Below are 13,644 nucleotides of genomic sequence, written 5' to 3' on the forward strand. Positions count from 1 at the left end.
CCCATTCATTCTTAACTTTGATGATTCTAGACTTATTTTCAAAATTAAATCCTAAATTATTGCTATCAAGCCCTTCTGATAAGGATTAAGACCTAAAATTTTTTCCGTAGTTTCAATTTTGTAAGGTGTTGGAAAAGAGGGTATAGTCGTTTTTAAAAAATTTCTAATCTGCAAATATCGAAAAAAGTGTGATCTAGCCTGCTCCCTTTCTTAAAGGAACAACATTTGCCACCCTCCAATCATCTGGCACTACTCCTGTCGCCAGTGGGGACACACAGATCATCGCCAAAGGCACAGCAATCTCTTCTGTCGCTTCCCGTAATAACCTTGTATGTATCCCATCCAGCCCGGTGACCTATCCTAATGTTTTTCAAAATTTCCAGGACATCCCCTTTCTTCACATTGACATGACCTAGCGTATCAGCCTGTTTTAGGTCATCCTCACAAACATCAAGGTCTCTCTCACTGGTGAATTCTGAAGTAAAGTATTCCTTAAGTACCTCCCCTACCTCTTGCGACTGCAGGCACATGTTTCCTCTTTTATCCCTGATCGGTCCCACCCTCACTCTGGTCATCCTCTTATTCTTTATATACATGTAGAACGCCATGGAGTTTTCCTTAATCCTCCTTGCCAAGGCCTTCTCAAGGTCAATTCTTAAGCTCCCTCCTGGCTGCCTTCTAACTCTCCAGAGCCCTGTCAGATCCATGCTTCCTAATCCTCAGATAAGTTCTTTCATCCTCTTGACAAGATATTCTACGTCTCTTGTTAACCATGCTTCCTTCACTCTACCATCCTTGCTCTGCGTCAATGGGACAAACCTATCCAGAGTCCCATGCAAGTGCTCCCTAAACAAGCTCCACATTTCCACTGTGCGCTTCCCCAAGAACATCGGTTCCCAATTTACGCTCCCAAGTTCCTGCCGAATAGCATCATAATTCCCCCTCCCCCAGTTAAATACTTTCCTATGTCGTCTGCTCCTATCCCTCTCCAAGGCTATGGTGAAGGTCAAGGAGTTGTCACTATCTCCAAAATGTTCTCCCACCGAGAGATCTGAAACCTGATCAGCTCATTGCCTAGTACCAGGTCCAGAATGGCCTATCCTCTGCTCAGCTTGTCCACATACTGTGTCAGGAATCCTTCCTGAACACACCTAACAAACTCTGCCCCATCTATCTGCTTTACACTCAGGAGGTGCCAATCAATATTAGGGAAGTTGTAATCACCCATGACAACAACCCTGTTATTTTTGCACCTCTCTAAAGTATGCCTCCCGATCTGCTCCTCAATGTTTCTGCTGCTATTGGGAGGTCTGTAGAATACTCCCAATAGAGTGATCGCTCCCTTCCTGTTTCTTGCTTCCACCCACACTGACTCAGTTGACGATGCCTCCAGGATGTCCTCCCTTTCTACAGCTGTGACACTGTCCCTGATCAGCAAAGCTGCCCCCACCTCCCTGTCCCTTTTGAAACATCTAAACTCCGGAATATCCAGCAGCCATTCCTGCCCTTGTGACAGCCAAGTCTCTGTCAAGGCCACCGCGTCATAGTTCCACGTACTTACCCATGCTCTAAGTTAATCACCCATGTTCCTGATACTTCTCGCGTTAAAGTAGAGACTACAGCCCATCCAACTGCCCTTTCAACTGCCTATTCTTCATAGTTTTTCCACACACTGCATCTACTTGTACACTAAATGCACCAACCTCTGACTTGTCACTCTGGTTCCCATCCCCCTGCTGAACTAACAGTTTAAACCCTCCTCCACAGTTTGAGCAAATATTGGTCCCCCGTTCCTTCCCCCCCCCCCCCGCCCCCCCCCCCCCCCCCCCCCCCCCCCCCCACCAGTTCAGGTGTAACCCGTCCCTTTTGTACAGGTCGTACCTTCCGCAGAAGAGATCCCAATGATCAACAAATCTGAAACCTTGCCCCCTGCACTAACTCCTCAGCCATGCATTCATCTGCCAAATCAACCTATTCTTACCCTCAATGGCGCGTGGCACTGGCAGCAATCCAGAGATTACTACCCTTGTGGTCCTGTTTTTCAGCTTCCTACCTAATTCCCTCTTCAGGACCTCATCTCTCTTCCTACCTATGTTGTTGATACCAATATGTACCATGACCTTTGGCTGTTCACTCTCCCCCTTCAGAATGTTGTGAAACGTATGTAAGGTTTAGGAAGCTAAACTCAAACAGAGACCTTGAGGGTTGCAAAGAAGCTGGAAAAGAATTCAAGGAGGGAATTAGGAGAGCCAAGAGGGGTTGGCAAGTAGGATTAAAGAGAATCCCATGGCATTTAATACAAATGTCAAGTGCAAAAGGATAACTGGGGAGAGGCTAGGACCACTCAAGGTCAGGAGGCAGAGAATGTGGGCCAGGTCATAAATGAGCACTTGGCATCGGTATTTACCAAGAAGAAGAATGTGGATAGTGAGATCAGTGTGGACCATGCTAATATTCCAGGGCATTTTGAGATAAAGAAGCAGTGTTGGGTCTCCTGAAGAACATTAAGGTGGATAAATCCCCAGGACCTGCTGGGACATAACCCAGGTTATTGTGAGAGGAAAGAGATGAGATTGCTGGGGCCTTGACCAAGTTTTTTGTGTCCTCTCCAGCCACAGGCAATGTCTCAGAGGACTGCTGAGTATCTAATAGAGTCATAGAGTGGTACAACACAGAAACAGGCCCTTCAGTCCATCTAGTCCATGCCGACCTGATCTGCCGAGTCCCATCTATCTGCACCCGGACTATATCCCTCCAAACCCCTCCCATCCATGTACCTATCCAAACTTCTCTTAAATGTTACAGTTGAATCTGCAACTAACACTTCAGCTGGCAGATCGTTCCACGCTCGCACCACTTTCCCCTCAGATTCCCCTTAAATATTTCACCTTTCACCCTAAACTTATGATCTCTAGTTCTTGTCTCACCCAATTTAAGGGGAAAAAGCCTGCATGCGTTCACCCTTCTGTACCCGTCATAATTTTGTATACCTCTATACGATCTCCTCTCATTCTCCTAAACTCCAGGTAATAAAGTCTTAACCTATTCAACCTTTCCCTATAACTCAGGTCCTCAAGACCCGACAACATTCTTGTAAATTTTGTCTGCGCTCTTTCAAGCTTGTTGATATCTTTCTTGTAGGTAGGTGACCAGAACTGCACACAAATCTCTAATTTCAGCCTCATCAACATCTTATACAACTTCAACATAACATCCTGACTCCTGTACTCAGTGCCCTGATTTATGAGGGCCAAGGTGGCAAAAGCTTTTTTTATGACCCTTTCTACCAGTGATGTGACTTTAAAGGAATTATGGTTCTGTATTCCCAGGTCCCTTTGTTTGACCGCACACCTCAGAGCCCTACCATTCATTGTGTAGTTCTTACCCTGGTTTGTCCTCTCAAAGTGCAATACCTCACATTTGTCTGCATTAAATTCCACCTGCCATTTTTCAGCCCATTTTCCTAGCTGGTCAAGATCACTTTGCAAGCTTTGATAGCCTTCCTCGCTGTCCACTTTGACCCCAATCTTTGTGACATTTGCAAACTTGCTGATGCAGGTTATCACATTATCCTCTAAATCACTAATATAGATGATAAGCAACAACGGACCTTGCACCGATCCTTACTCATCACAGGCCTCCAGTCAGAGAGACAACCATCTACTACCACTCTCTGGCTTCTCCCACTAAGCCAATGTTGAATCCAAATGACTACTTCATCCTGAATGCCAAGCAACTTAACCTTCTGGAGCAGCCTGCCAAGCGTGACTTTGTCAAAGGCCTTGCTCAAGTCCATGTACCCTTGCTACCCTCTTGCTCTTAATATAGCTATGGAAACCCTCAGGATTCTCTTTCACCTTGTCTGCCAGAGCAACCTCATGTCCCCTTTTAGTCTTCCTGATTTCTCTCTTAAGTGTTCTCTTGCATTACTTTTTCTCCTCAAGCATCTCATTTGATCCTAGGCCCCTGTACCTGATATGAGCAACCTGCTTCGTCCACAATGTTCTGAAGGGGCAAGGTGAACAGCCAGAGGTCATGGTACATATTGGCACCAATCACATAGGTAGAAAAAGAGATGAGGTCCTGAAGATGGAATATAGGGAGCTAGGTAGGAAACTGAAAAGCAGGACCTCAAAGGTAGTAATCTCTGGATTGCTGCCTGTGCCGTGTGCCAGTGAGGGTAAGAATAGGATAATTTGGTAAATGAATGCGTGGCTGAGAAATTGGTGCAGAAGGCAGGATTTCAGATTTGTTGATCATTGGGATTTCTTCTGTGGATGGTACGACCTGTACAAAAGGGACGGGTTGCACCTGAACTGGAGGGGGACCAATATTCTTGCGGGCAGGTTTGCTGGAACTGTTGGGGAGGGTTTCAACTAGTTTGGCAGGTGGGTGGGAACCAGAGTGATTGGTTAGAGGTTGGTGCATTTAGTGGACAAGTAGATGCAGAGTGTAGAAATCCTGTGAAGAAGGATAGGCAGTTGAAAGGGTAAAATTGCAGTCAGTTGGATGGGTTGAAGTGTGTCTACTTTAATGCGAGAAGTATCAGGAACAAGGGTGATGAACTTAGAGCATGGGTAAGTACATAGAACTCTGACGTGGTGGCCATTAGAGACTTGGCTGTCACAAGGCCTGGAATGGCTGCTGGATATTCCAGGGATTACATGTTTCAAAAGGGATAGGGGTGGAGGTAAAAGAGGTGGGGGAGTGGCTTTGCTGATCAGGGACAGTGTCACAGCTGTAGAAAGGGAGGACGTCCTGGAGGGATCATCAACTGAGTCAGGGTGGGTAGAAGTCAGAAACAGGAAGGGAGCGTTCACTCTATTCGGAGTGTTCTACAGACCCCCCAATAGCAGCAGAGACGCTGAGGAGCAGATCGGGAGGCAGATTTTGGAGAGGTGCAAAATTAACAGGGTTGTTGTCATGGTTGATTTCAACTTCCCTAATGGTAATTGGCACTTCCTTAGTGTAAAGGGGATAGATGGGACGGAGTTTATTAGGTGTGTCCAGGAAGGATTCCTGACACAGTATGTGGACAGGCTGATCAGAGGAGCGGCCATACTGGACCTGGTACTACACAATGAGCCTTATCAGGTTTCGGATCTCTCGGTGGGAGAGCATTTTGGAGATAGCGACCATAACTCCTTGACTTTCACCATAGCCTTGGAGAGGGATAGGAGTAGATGGTATAGGAATGTATTTATCTGGGGGAGGGGGAATTATGATGCTATTAGGCAGGAACTTGGGAGAGTAAATTAGGAACAGATGTTCTTGGGGTGTTGCACAGCGGAAATGTGGAGGTTGTTTAAGGAATACTTGCATGGGGTTCTGGATAGGTTTGTCCCACTGAGACAAGGTAAGGATGGTAGAGTGAAGGAACTGTGGTTGACACGAGATGTAGAATATCTTGACAAGAGGAAGAAAGAAGCTTACCTGAGGTTTAGAAAGCATAGATAAGACAGGGCTCTGGAGAGTTACAAGGTAGCCAGGAGGGAGCTTAAGAATGGACTTAGGAGAACTAGAAGGAGGCATGAAAGGTCCTAGGCGAGTAGGATGGAGGAAAACCCCAAGTTGTTCTGCAAGTATGTGAAGAATAGGAGGATGACTAGAGTGAGTATAGGACCGATCAAGGATAAAAGAGGAAATGTGTTTGGAGTCAGAAGAGGTAGGGGATGTCTTTAATGAATACTTTGCTTCAGTGTTCACCAGAGAGAGAGACCTTGATGTTTGTGAGGATGGTGTACGACAGGCTGATATGCTAGGATAGATAAGTCACCGGGGCCGGACAGGATATATCGAAGGTTATTACGGGAAGCTAGGGAAGAGATTACTGCACCTTTGGTGAAGATCTTGGCATCCTCACTGGCCGCAGGAGTAGTGCCAGATGATTGAAGAGTGGCAAATGTTGTTCCTTCGTTTAAGAAAGGAAGTAGGGATAACCCTGGGAATTACGGACCAGTGAGTCTTACTTCAGTGGTGGGCAAATTACTGGAGAAGATTGTGGACAGGGTTTAAGGGCATTTGGAGAAGCATAAGCTGATTAAGGAAAGTCAGCATGGCTTTGTGAGGGGCAAGTCATGACAAAGCAAATTGATGAAGCTAGAGCAATGGATGTGGTGTACATGGATTTTATTAATGCGTTTTTAAGGTTCCTCATGGAAGGCTTTTTTAGAAAGTTAGGAGGCATGGGATCCAGGGAAACTTGGCTGTGTGGATTCAGAATTGGCTCACCTATAGAAGACAGAGGGTGGTGGTAGATGGAGTGTATTCTGCCTGGAGGTCAGTAACCAGTGGTATTCCGCAGGGATCTGTTCTGGCACCTCTGCTCTTATTGATTTTTATAAATGACTTGGATGAGGATTTGGAAGGGTAGGTGAGTAAGTTTGCTGATGATACAAAGATTGGTGGTGTTGTGGATAGTGTGGAAGGTTGCTGTAGATTACAGCAGGATATTGATAGAATGCAGAACTGGGCTGAGAAGTGGCAGATGGAGTTCAACCCTGATAAGTGTGAAGTGATACACTTCAGGAGATGAAATTTGAAGGCAGAATACAAGCTTAATGGCAAGACTCTGTGTTGAGGAACAGAGGGATCTTGGGGTCCACGTCCATAGATCCCTGAAGGTTATCACGCAGGTCAATAGGGTTGTTAGGAAGGCGTATGGAGTGTTAGCCTTCATTAGTCGTGGTATTAAGTTCAAGAGCCTCGAGGTGATGTTGCAGCTCTATAGAACTCTGGTTAGACCACACTTGGAGTATTGTGTTCAGTTCTGCTCGCCTCATTATAAGAAGGATGTGAAAGCTTTAGAGAGGGTGCAGAGGAGGTTTGCCAGGATTTTGCTTGGATTGGAGAGCATGTCTTCTGAGGTTGGGGGGAACAAGCGAGGGCTTTTCTCTTTGGAGAGAAGGAGTATGAGAGGTGACTTGATAGAGATGTACAAGATGATAAGAGGCATAGATCAAGTGGACAGTTAGAGACTTTTTCCTTGTGCAACAATGGCTAACGGGACATAATTTTAAAGTGATTTGAGGAAGATATAAGGGGGATGTCAGGGGTAAGTTCTTTTACATAGAGAGTGGTGGGTGGTTGGAACGCACTGCCTGCAGAGGTTGTGGGGGCAGATACATTACGGACATTTACAAGACTCTTAGATAGACACATGAATGATAGAAAAATAGGGGACTATGTGGGAGGGAAGGGTTCGATAGATCTGAGAGTAAGATAAAATGTCGGTACAACGTTGTGGGCCGAAGGGCCTGTACTGTGCTGTAGTGTTCTATGCTCTATGTTCTTTCTCTTTAGCAGGCCTCAATGTTTCCTAAACCTCTTAGCTTTGCCTTTTTTTTCCAACAGGAACAAAGAGTTTTGTACTTTCAATATTTCATTTTTGAAATCTCCCACTTACCAAGCATCTCTTTTCTGGAAAACAGCCTATTGCATTCAATGCCAGCCAAATCCCTTCTGATGGCTCCAATTTAGAATCTCAACCCGAGGACCAGTCCTATCCTTCTCCATAATTATCTTGAAGCTCATGGAATTATGAACACTAGATCCAAAGTGTACCTCTACACACACTTCTGTCGCCTGCCCTGTCTCATTCCCTACGAGGAGATCCAGTATCGCGGTCTCTCTAATTGGCACCTCTGTTTTGATTTTGGAAACTTGCCTGAACACATTTGACAAACTCTATCCCATCCAATAATGTTGTTCCATTGTTCAAGAAGAGAAATAGGGATAATCATGGAAGCTATAGACTGCTGAGTCTAATGTCAGTAGTAGGGAAGCTATTGGAAAAGATTCTTTGGGATAGGATTAATGAGCATTTGGAAAACCATGGCCTAATTAAGGACAGTCAGCATGGCTTTGTGCGGGGCAAGTCGTGTCTTACTAACTTGACTGAGTTTTTTGAGGAGGTGACAAAGTTGATCAATGAGCGTAGAGCTGTGGATGTTTCTAAATGGATTTTAGTAAGGCTCTTGACAAGTCATTCATGGTAGGCTCATCCAGAAGATTCAGATACATGGGATCCACTTTGACTTGGCCATTTAGACTCAGAATTGGCTTGCCCACAGAAGACAGAGGGCAATAGTTGATGGGGCTTGCTCTGCTGGAAGTCCATGACTGGTGGTGTTCCGCAGGGATCTGTACTGGGACATCTGTTTGTGACATATATTAAAAATGTCTTGGATGAAAACATAGATTGGTGGGTTATTAAGTCCCCAGATGATAAAAAGATTCGTAGCTTTGTGGATAGTGTTGAAGATTGCCAAAGGATACAGCGGGATGTAGATTCGTTGCAGATATGGGCAGAGAAATGGCAGATGGAATTTAATTCGGGCAAGTGTGAGGTGTTGCACTTTTGGGAGGTCAAATGTAAAGAGACAGTGCACAGTTAATGACAAAACCCTTAACAGTGGGATCTTGGGATCCAAGTCTATAGTTCCCTGAAATTAGCTGCACAGGTTGATATAGTGGTAAGGAAGGCACATGGCATGCTTGCCTTTATTAGTTGAGGCATTGAGTTTGAGTCAGGAAGTTATGTTGCAGCTTTATAAAACTCTAGTTTGGCCACATCTGGAGTATTGCATTCAGTTCTGGTTGCCCCATTATGGGAAGGGCATGGAGGCTTTGGAGAGGGTTGAGTAAAGGTTTACAAGGATGCTGCCTGGATTAGAGGGCATGAGCTATAAGGAGAGGTTGGACAAACTTGGGTTGCTTTCTCTAGAGCAGCAGAAGCTGAGGGAAGACCCAATAGAGGTTTATAAAATTATGAGAGGTGTAGATAGACAGCCAGTATCTTTCTCAGGGTCAGAATGTCTAATATTAGAGGGCATGCATTTAAGGTGAGAGAGGGTAAGTTCAAAGGAGATGTGCGGGGTACGTTTTTATTTACACAGAGAGTGGTGGGTGCTTGCAATGCGCTGCCAGGGGTGGTGGTGGAGACAGATACAATGGAGGTATTTAAGAGGCTCTTAGGTTGGCACATGAATATGCAGAGAATGGGGGGACATGGATATTGTGTATGCAGAAGGGATTAGTTTAGTTGGACGTTTAATTAGTTTGACGTAACACTGAGGACCAAAGGGCCTGTTTCTGTGCTGTACTGTACTGTTCTGTGTTCAATTTGTTTTGGTTTTGGGTTAATTCAGGATTATGGTTGCATGAAACCGAGAGAACTCTAATGATCTTATTTTTTTTGTAATGATGTAGAATTGTAATGTGCTTCTTAACAGGAAGATGGTCTTTTTTAACTGATAGTGAGGCATTGCTGACAAAATTACATTTGATGTTTCCTTGCAGTTCGCTGACCCAAATTTTTGAAATGAAGTCACTGAGTCACTCTGGTGAGATAATGGCACTAATGCTGCGATAAGATGGCAGAGGGTGACCCATTGTTCCTTGGTTGGTTTTCATCGCAGTTGCCATTTGTTTGAGCCATTGCCCTGACAAGTTGTGTTGTATCTCTTTGTAAATTTTCTGATTTCACATTTTTAAAGCAATTGTATTGTTCCCAGGAAAGAAAGCTCGGACCTTTGACCTGGAGGCCATATTTGAACAGACACGTCGGACTGCCATTGAGAGGAGCAGGAAAGTGTTGGGTAAGATTGTGGCTGGAATCCTGGGGTCAGGCTGGGGCAGCAGGAAGGTATTCACAAATGAGCCAAAGTGTATACGAGAAAAAGATTCCACTGCCAGACAGTTCCTCTGCCCTCCCTTTGTGACTCCCTGGTCTGCTCTTCTTGTCCCCTCCTCCCACTTCTGCTTTATGGCATTGGCCCACACAAGCAATCCACACAGTTCAATGCCTGTCCTTCCCTTCTGATCACTAAGGGACCCAAACAGTCATTCCAGGTGATGCAGCGACTTTGCACTTCAAATCTTGTTTACTCCATTTGATCACGGCAATGTGCCCTCCTCTGTCCTATACTCTGCCCTCCTCTGGCCAGTACCTTTCTGTCTGTGGCCTTCTGCACTGTCCCAACAAGGCCCAACGCAGATTTGGGAAACACCCATCTGGACACATGCAGCTTGCAAGATTCAATATCAAATTCTCCAACTTAAGAGAACTCACTCTGTTTGTATGAGTATTGGATATTTTTGCTGCCTTCATTTCGGCTCAGTTTTTCCTTTCCTTTCCCGTTTTTTTTTGTTCCCCTCTAAGTCGTACACAATCCTGACTTGGAAGTATAGTATATTGCCAGTTCTTCATTGTTGGGTCTAAATTCTGGAACCCCCAGCTTTGTCAGGTGAACCTTCAATAGGACTGCAGTAGTGCTAGAAGTTGGCTCACAACCACCTTCTCAAAGGCATTAATAATGGGCAATAAATGCTGTCCCTGCTTTTCATGTCCCTCCTGAAAATGAATACACAAAATAAAGCTCTCTGCTCCTAGTTTCGTATATCAAGTTATTTGTTGCCTTATCTGAACATGATATTTTCCATTGTCATATGACCTGGATGAAAATGTAGACGTATGGGTTAGTAAGTTCGCAGACGATACAAAGGTTGGTGGTGTTTTGGAATGTGTAGAAAATTGCCAAGGGATATGGCGGGTTATAGATCAGTTGCAGATATGGGCAGATAGATGGCAGAGGAAGTTTAATCCAGCCAAATATGAGCTGTTGCACTTTGGGAGATCAAATGTAAGGGTCAGTACACTGTTAATGGCAAGACCCTTAAGAGTATTGATGTACTGAGGGATCTTGGGATCCAGGTCCATCACTCCCTGAAAGTGGCTGGATAGGTTGATTGGGTGGTAAAGAAGGTGTATGGCATGCTTGCCTTTATTAGTCGAGACATTGAGTTCAGGAGTCGGGAAGTTATGTTGAGTTTTATAAAACTCTGGTTAGGCTGCATCTGGAGTATTGCCTTCAGTTCTGGTCACCCCATCAGAGGAAGGACGTGGAGGCTTTGGAGAGGGTGCAGAAGAGGTTTACCAGCATGCTGCCTGGATTAGAGGGCATGTTCTATGAGGTGAGGTTCGACGAACTTGGGTTGTTTTCCCTGGAGCAGTGGAAGCTGAGGGGAGACTTGATCAAAGTTTATAAGATTATGAGAGGCATAGATAAAGTAGACATTGGGTATTATTTTCCCAGGGTTGAAATGTCTAATACTCTCATTTAAGGAGAGAGAGGATAACTTCAAAAGAGATGTGAGGGGCAAGTTTTTTTACACAGAGAATGATGGGTGCCTGGAATGCACTGCCGGGGTGGTAGTGGAAGCTAATATGATAAGAGGCATTTAGAAGGCTCTTAGATAGGTACATGAATGTGCAGAGAATGGAGGGATATGAACATTGTGTAGGCAGAAGGGATTAGTTTAGATAGGCATTTAATTAGTTTGGTACAGCATTGTGAGTCAAAGGGCCTGTTCCTGTGCTGTACTGTTCTGTGTTTTCTGTTCTATCATCAGAGAAGGAGCAGACTGCAGCAGAATCTCTTGAGTCAACAGCCTGTGCTGGGAGATCAGGCTCCCCAACCAGGAAAGACCATCCTCAGGCCATTGCCAGGTAAGAGGTAATTACTAATCCCTCCTCACTCACTGAGATAATAAGAATGCAAGAGACCCTCCCTACCACTTGCTACAGACACACTCTGGCATGGATATTGTGCTTGGGGAGCATCTAGGGCACTGGGCAGTTTGGATATGTGTATCAATGGATATGTATGCTTGCACAACTATGAGGTGTGTGTGTCTTGCTGTTGTAAGACTCTTGAACAGAGCTCTTACACACTGAAAGATGAACAGTTTACTTTGTCATGACCCTTGTACCTTATTTGTCGACCTGCAATGCACTTTCTCTGTAACTTCAACACTATATTCCACATTTTGTTATTGTTTTTCCTTTTGTATTACTTTGATGTATTTGGAATTAGAGTCATAGAGTTGTACAACATGGAAACAGGCCCTTCAGCTCAACTGTTCTGAACTACCTGTGTGGATAGCATGCAAAACAAAGCTTTTCAGTATATCTCAGCACATGTGACAATAATAAACCAACTACCAATTACCGACTGTTGCTTGTCTCTGACAGGTCACCTGTTGGAGATGGAAGTGGAGGTGAAGACAGTGACAGTTCAAGCAGTGATGTGATTGGTCCCCCAGTACCTTCCTCGTTATCTCGATCAGCAATCAAGGAGCTGGTGAATGCTGCGGACCTCCGTCCAGCTCCATGTGACAAACTGCAGGGAGACACGGATGAAGAGGAAGAGGATGATGATGAGGAGGACGATGATGTAAGTGTGATAATTTCTATTTCATGAACAGAACCAAGGTGGGCAATTATTCGGGATACCAAGCAGCCTGTGGAATTAAAGGTCAAATGCCAAGTATGGGTAGGCAATCAGCTTTAAGGCAGGAAGCAGGGAATAGTGATAACTAGCCATTTATGAAACTAATGGGTGATAAACTGATTGCCAGACATCGGTGCTGGGATCACTGCTCTTGTTCCTTAATTTGCACCAATGACCTAGATATCGCTGCACATGGTATTATTTCTAGATTTTTAATATTTCTAGATAATATTTCTAGATGACAGAAAGCATGGAAGTGTGGCAAAGAGTGAGGATAAGAAAATAAAGTGAGAGGGCACGCTTAATTTGATGATGAGGTGAAATTTTATTTCTTGAAGAGTTCTGAGTCTTTGGAATGCTCTTTCTCAAAGGGCAATGGAAGCAGAGTCTCTTAACATTTCTTGAGGCAGAAGTAGACAGATGATAAGAATGGGGATGAAAAGTTACCTTGGGAAGACGAGAATGTGGACATAGTAATTAGATCACCCATGATCTAATTAAATGGCAGAGGAGTCTTGGTGGGATGAAGGGGTGCTACTGTTTGTCTCATACTCCAAGTTCATTTGTACTGATAGCACAATGGACAGACAAGGAGCTGGTGAAGTTTAATGCAGATAATTATGAAGTGATGTATTTAGGCAGAAAGATCTAAAAGAGACACAGGTCTAATAAATGTGCAGATTCAGGTCGATAAACCTTAAGAGGTGACAGATCATGTGGAGAGAATGGCTGGTAAAGCACGTGGGACCCAGTGGTTAATGAACAGGGGCATATAATACAAAAGAAGGGAAGTTTTGTTGAATGGAAGATCTTTGTATCTTCATTAGCAGCAAGTGAGGTCCTGGAGGACAGGAGAGCAGCCAATGTTGTTCCTTTGTTTAAGAAGGGAAATTGGGATAATCTAGGAAATCATAGGTCGGTGAGCCTCACATCATTGATAGGAAAGCTATTGAAGAGGATTCTCAGAGATAGGACTTGCATGTATTTGGAAAGCCTGGCCTGATTAGGGACAGTCATCATGGCTTTGTGTGGGGAAGGTCATATCTTACAAACTTGTTTGAGTTATTTGAGAAGGTGATTGATGAAGGTAGAGCAGTGGATGTTGTCTACATGGATCTTATTAAGGCATTCAACAAGTTTTCTCATCGTATGTTGAACCAGAAGAAAAAGATGTGTGGGATCCATGATGACTTGGTTGTTTGGATTCAGAATTGGCTTGCCCATAGAAGACAGAGGGTAGTGGTGAAAGGGTGTTATTCTGGTTGGAGGTCTGTGACCAGTGGTGTTCCTCAAGGATCAGTGCTGGTTTCACAGTTGTTTGTGATGCGTATAAATGACTTGGATGAAAATG

At 44.5% G+C, this 13,644-nt stretch overlaps 1 protein-coding gene across 2 annotated transcripts in view; it reads left to right on the plus strand.

Annotated features, from left to right (window-relative positions):
* Positions 1 to 13,644, plus strand: part of LOC127572500 (WD repeat-containing protein 70) — a 131,408-nt gene that overhangs the window by 12,463 nt on the left and 105,301 nt on the right. For both annotated transcript variants that reach the window (XM_052019853.1, XM_052019854.1), the window contains exons 3-5: positions 9,516 to 9,599; positions 11,413 to 11,509; positions 12,035 to 12,236. In XM_052019853.1, coding sequence (XP_051875813.1) covers positions 9,516 to 9,599; positions 11,413 to 11,509; positions 12,035 to 12,236 — 383 coding nt within the window. The remainder of the gene's footprint in view (positions 1 to 9,515; positions 9,600 to 11,412; positions 11,510 to 12,034; positions 12,237 to 13,644) is intronic.

This window comes from Pristis pectinata, chromosome 7 (genome assembly GCF_009764475.1).
Source record: "Pristis pectinata isolate sPriPec2 chromosome 7, sPriPec2.1.pri, whole genome shotgun sequence".
NCBI classification, from domain to species: Eukaryota; Metazoa; Chordata; class Chondrichthyes; order Rhinopristiformes; family Pristidae; genus Pristis; species Pristis pectinata.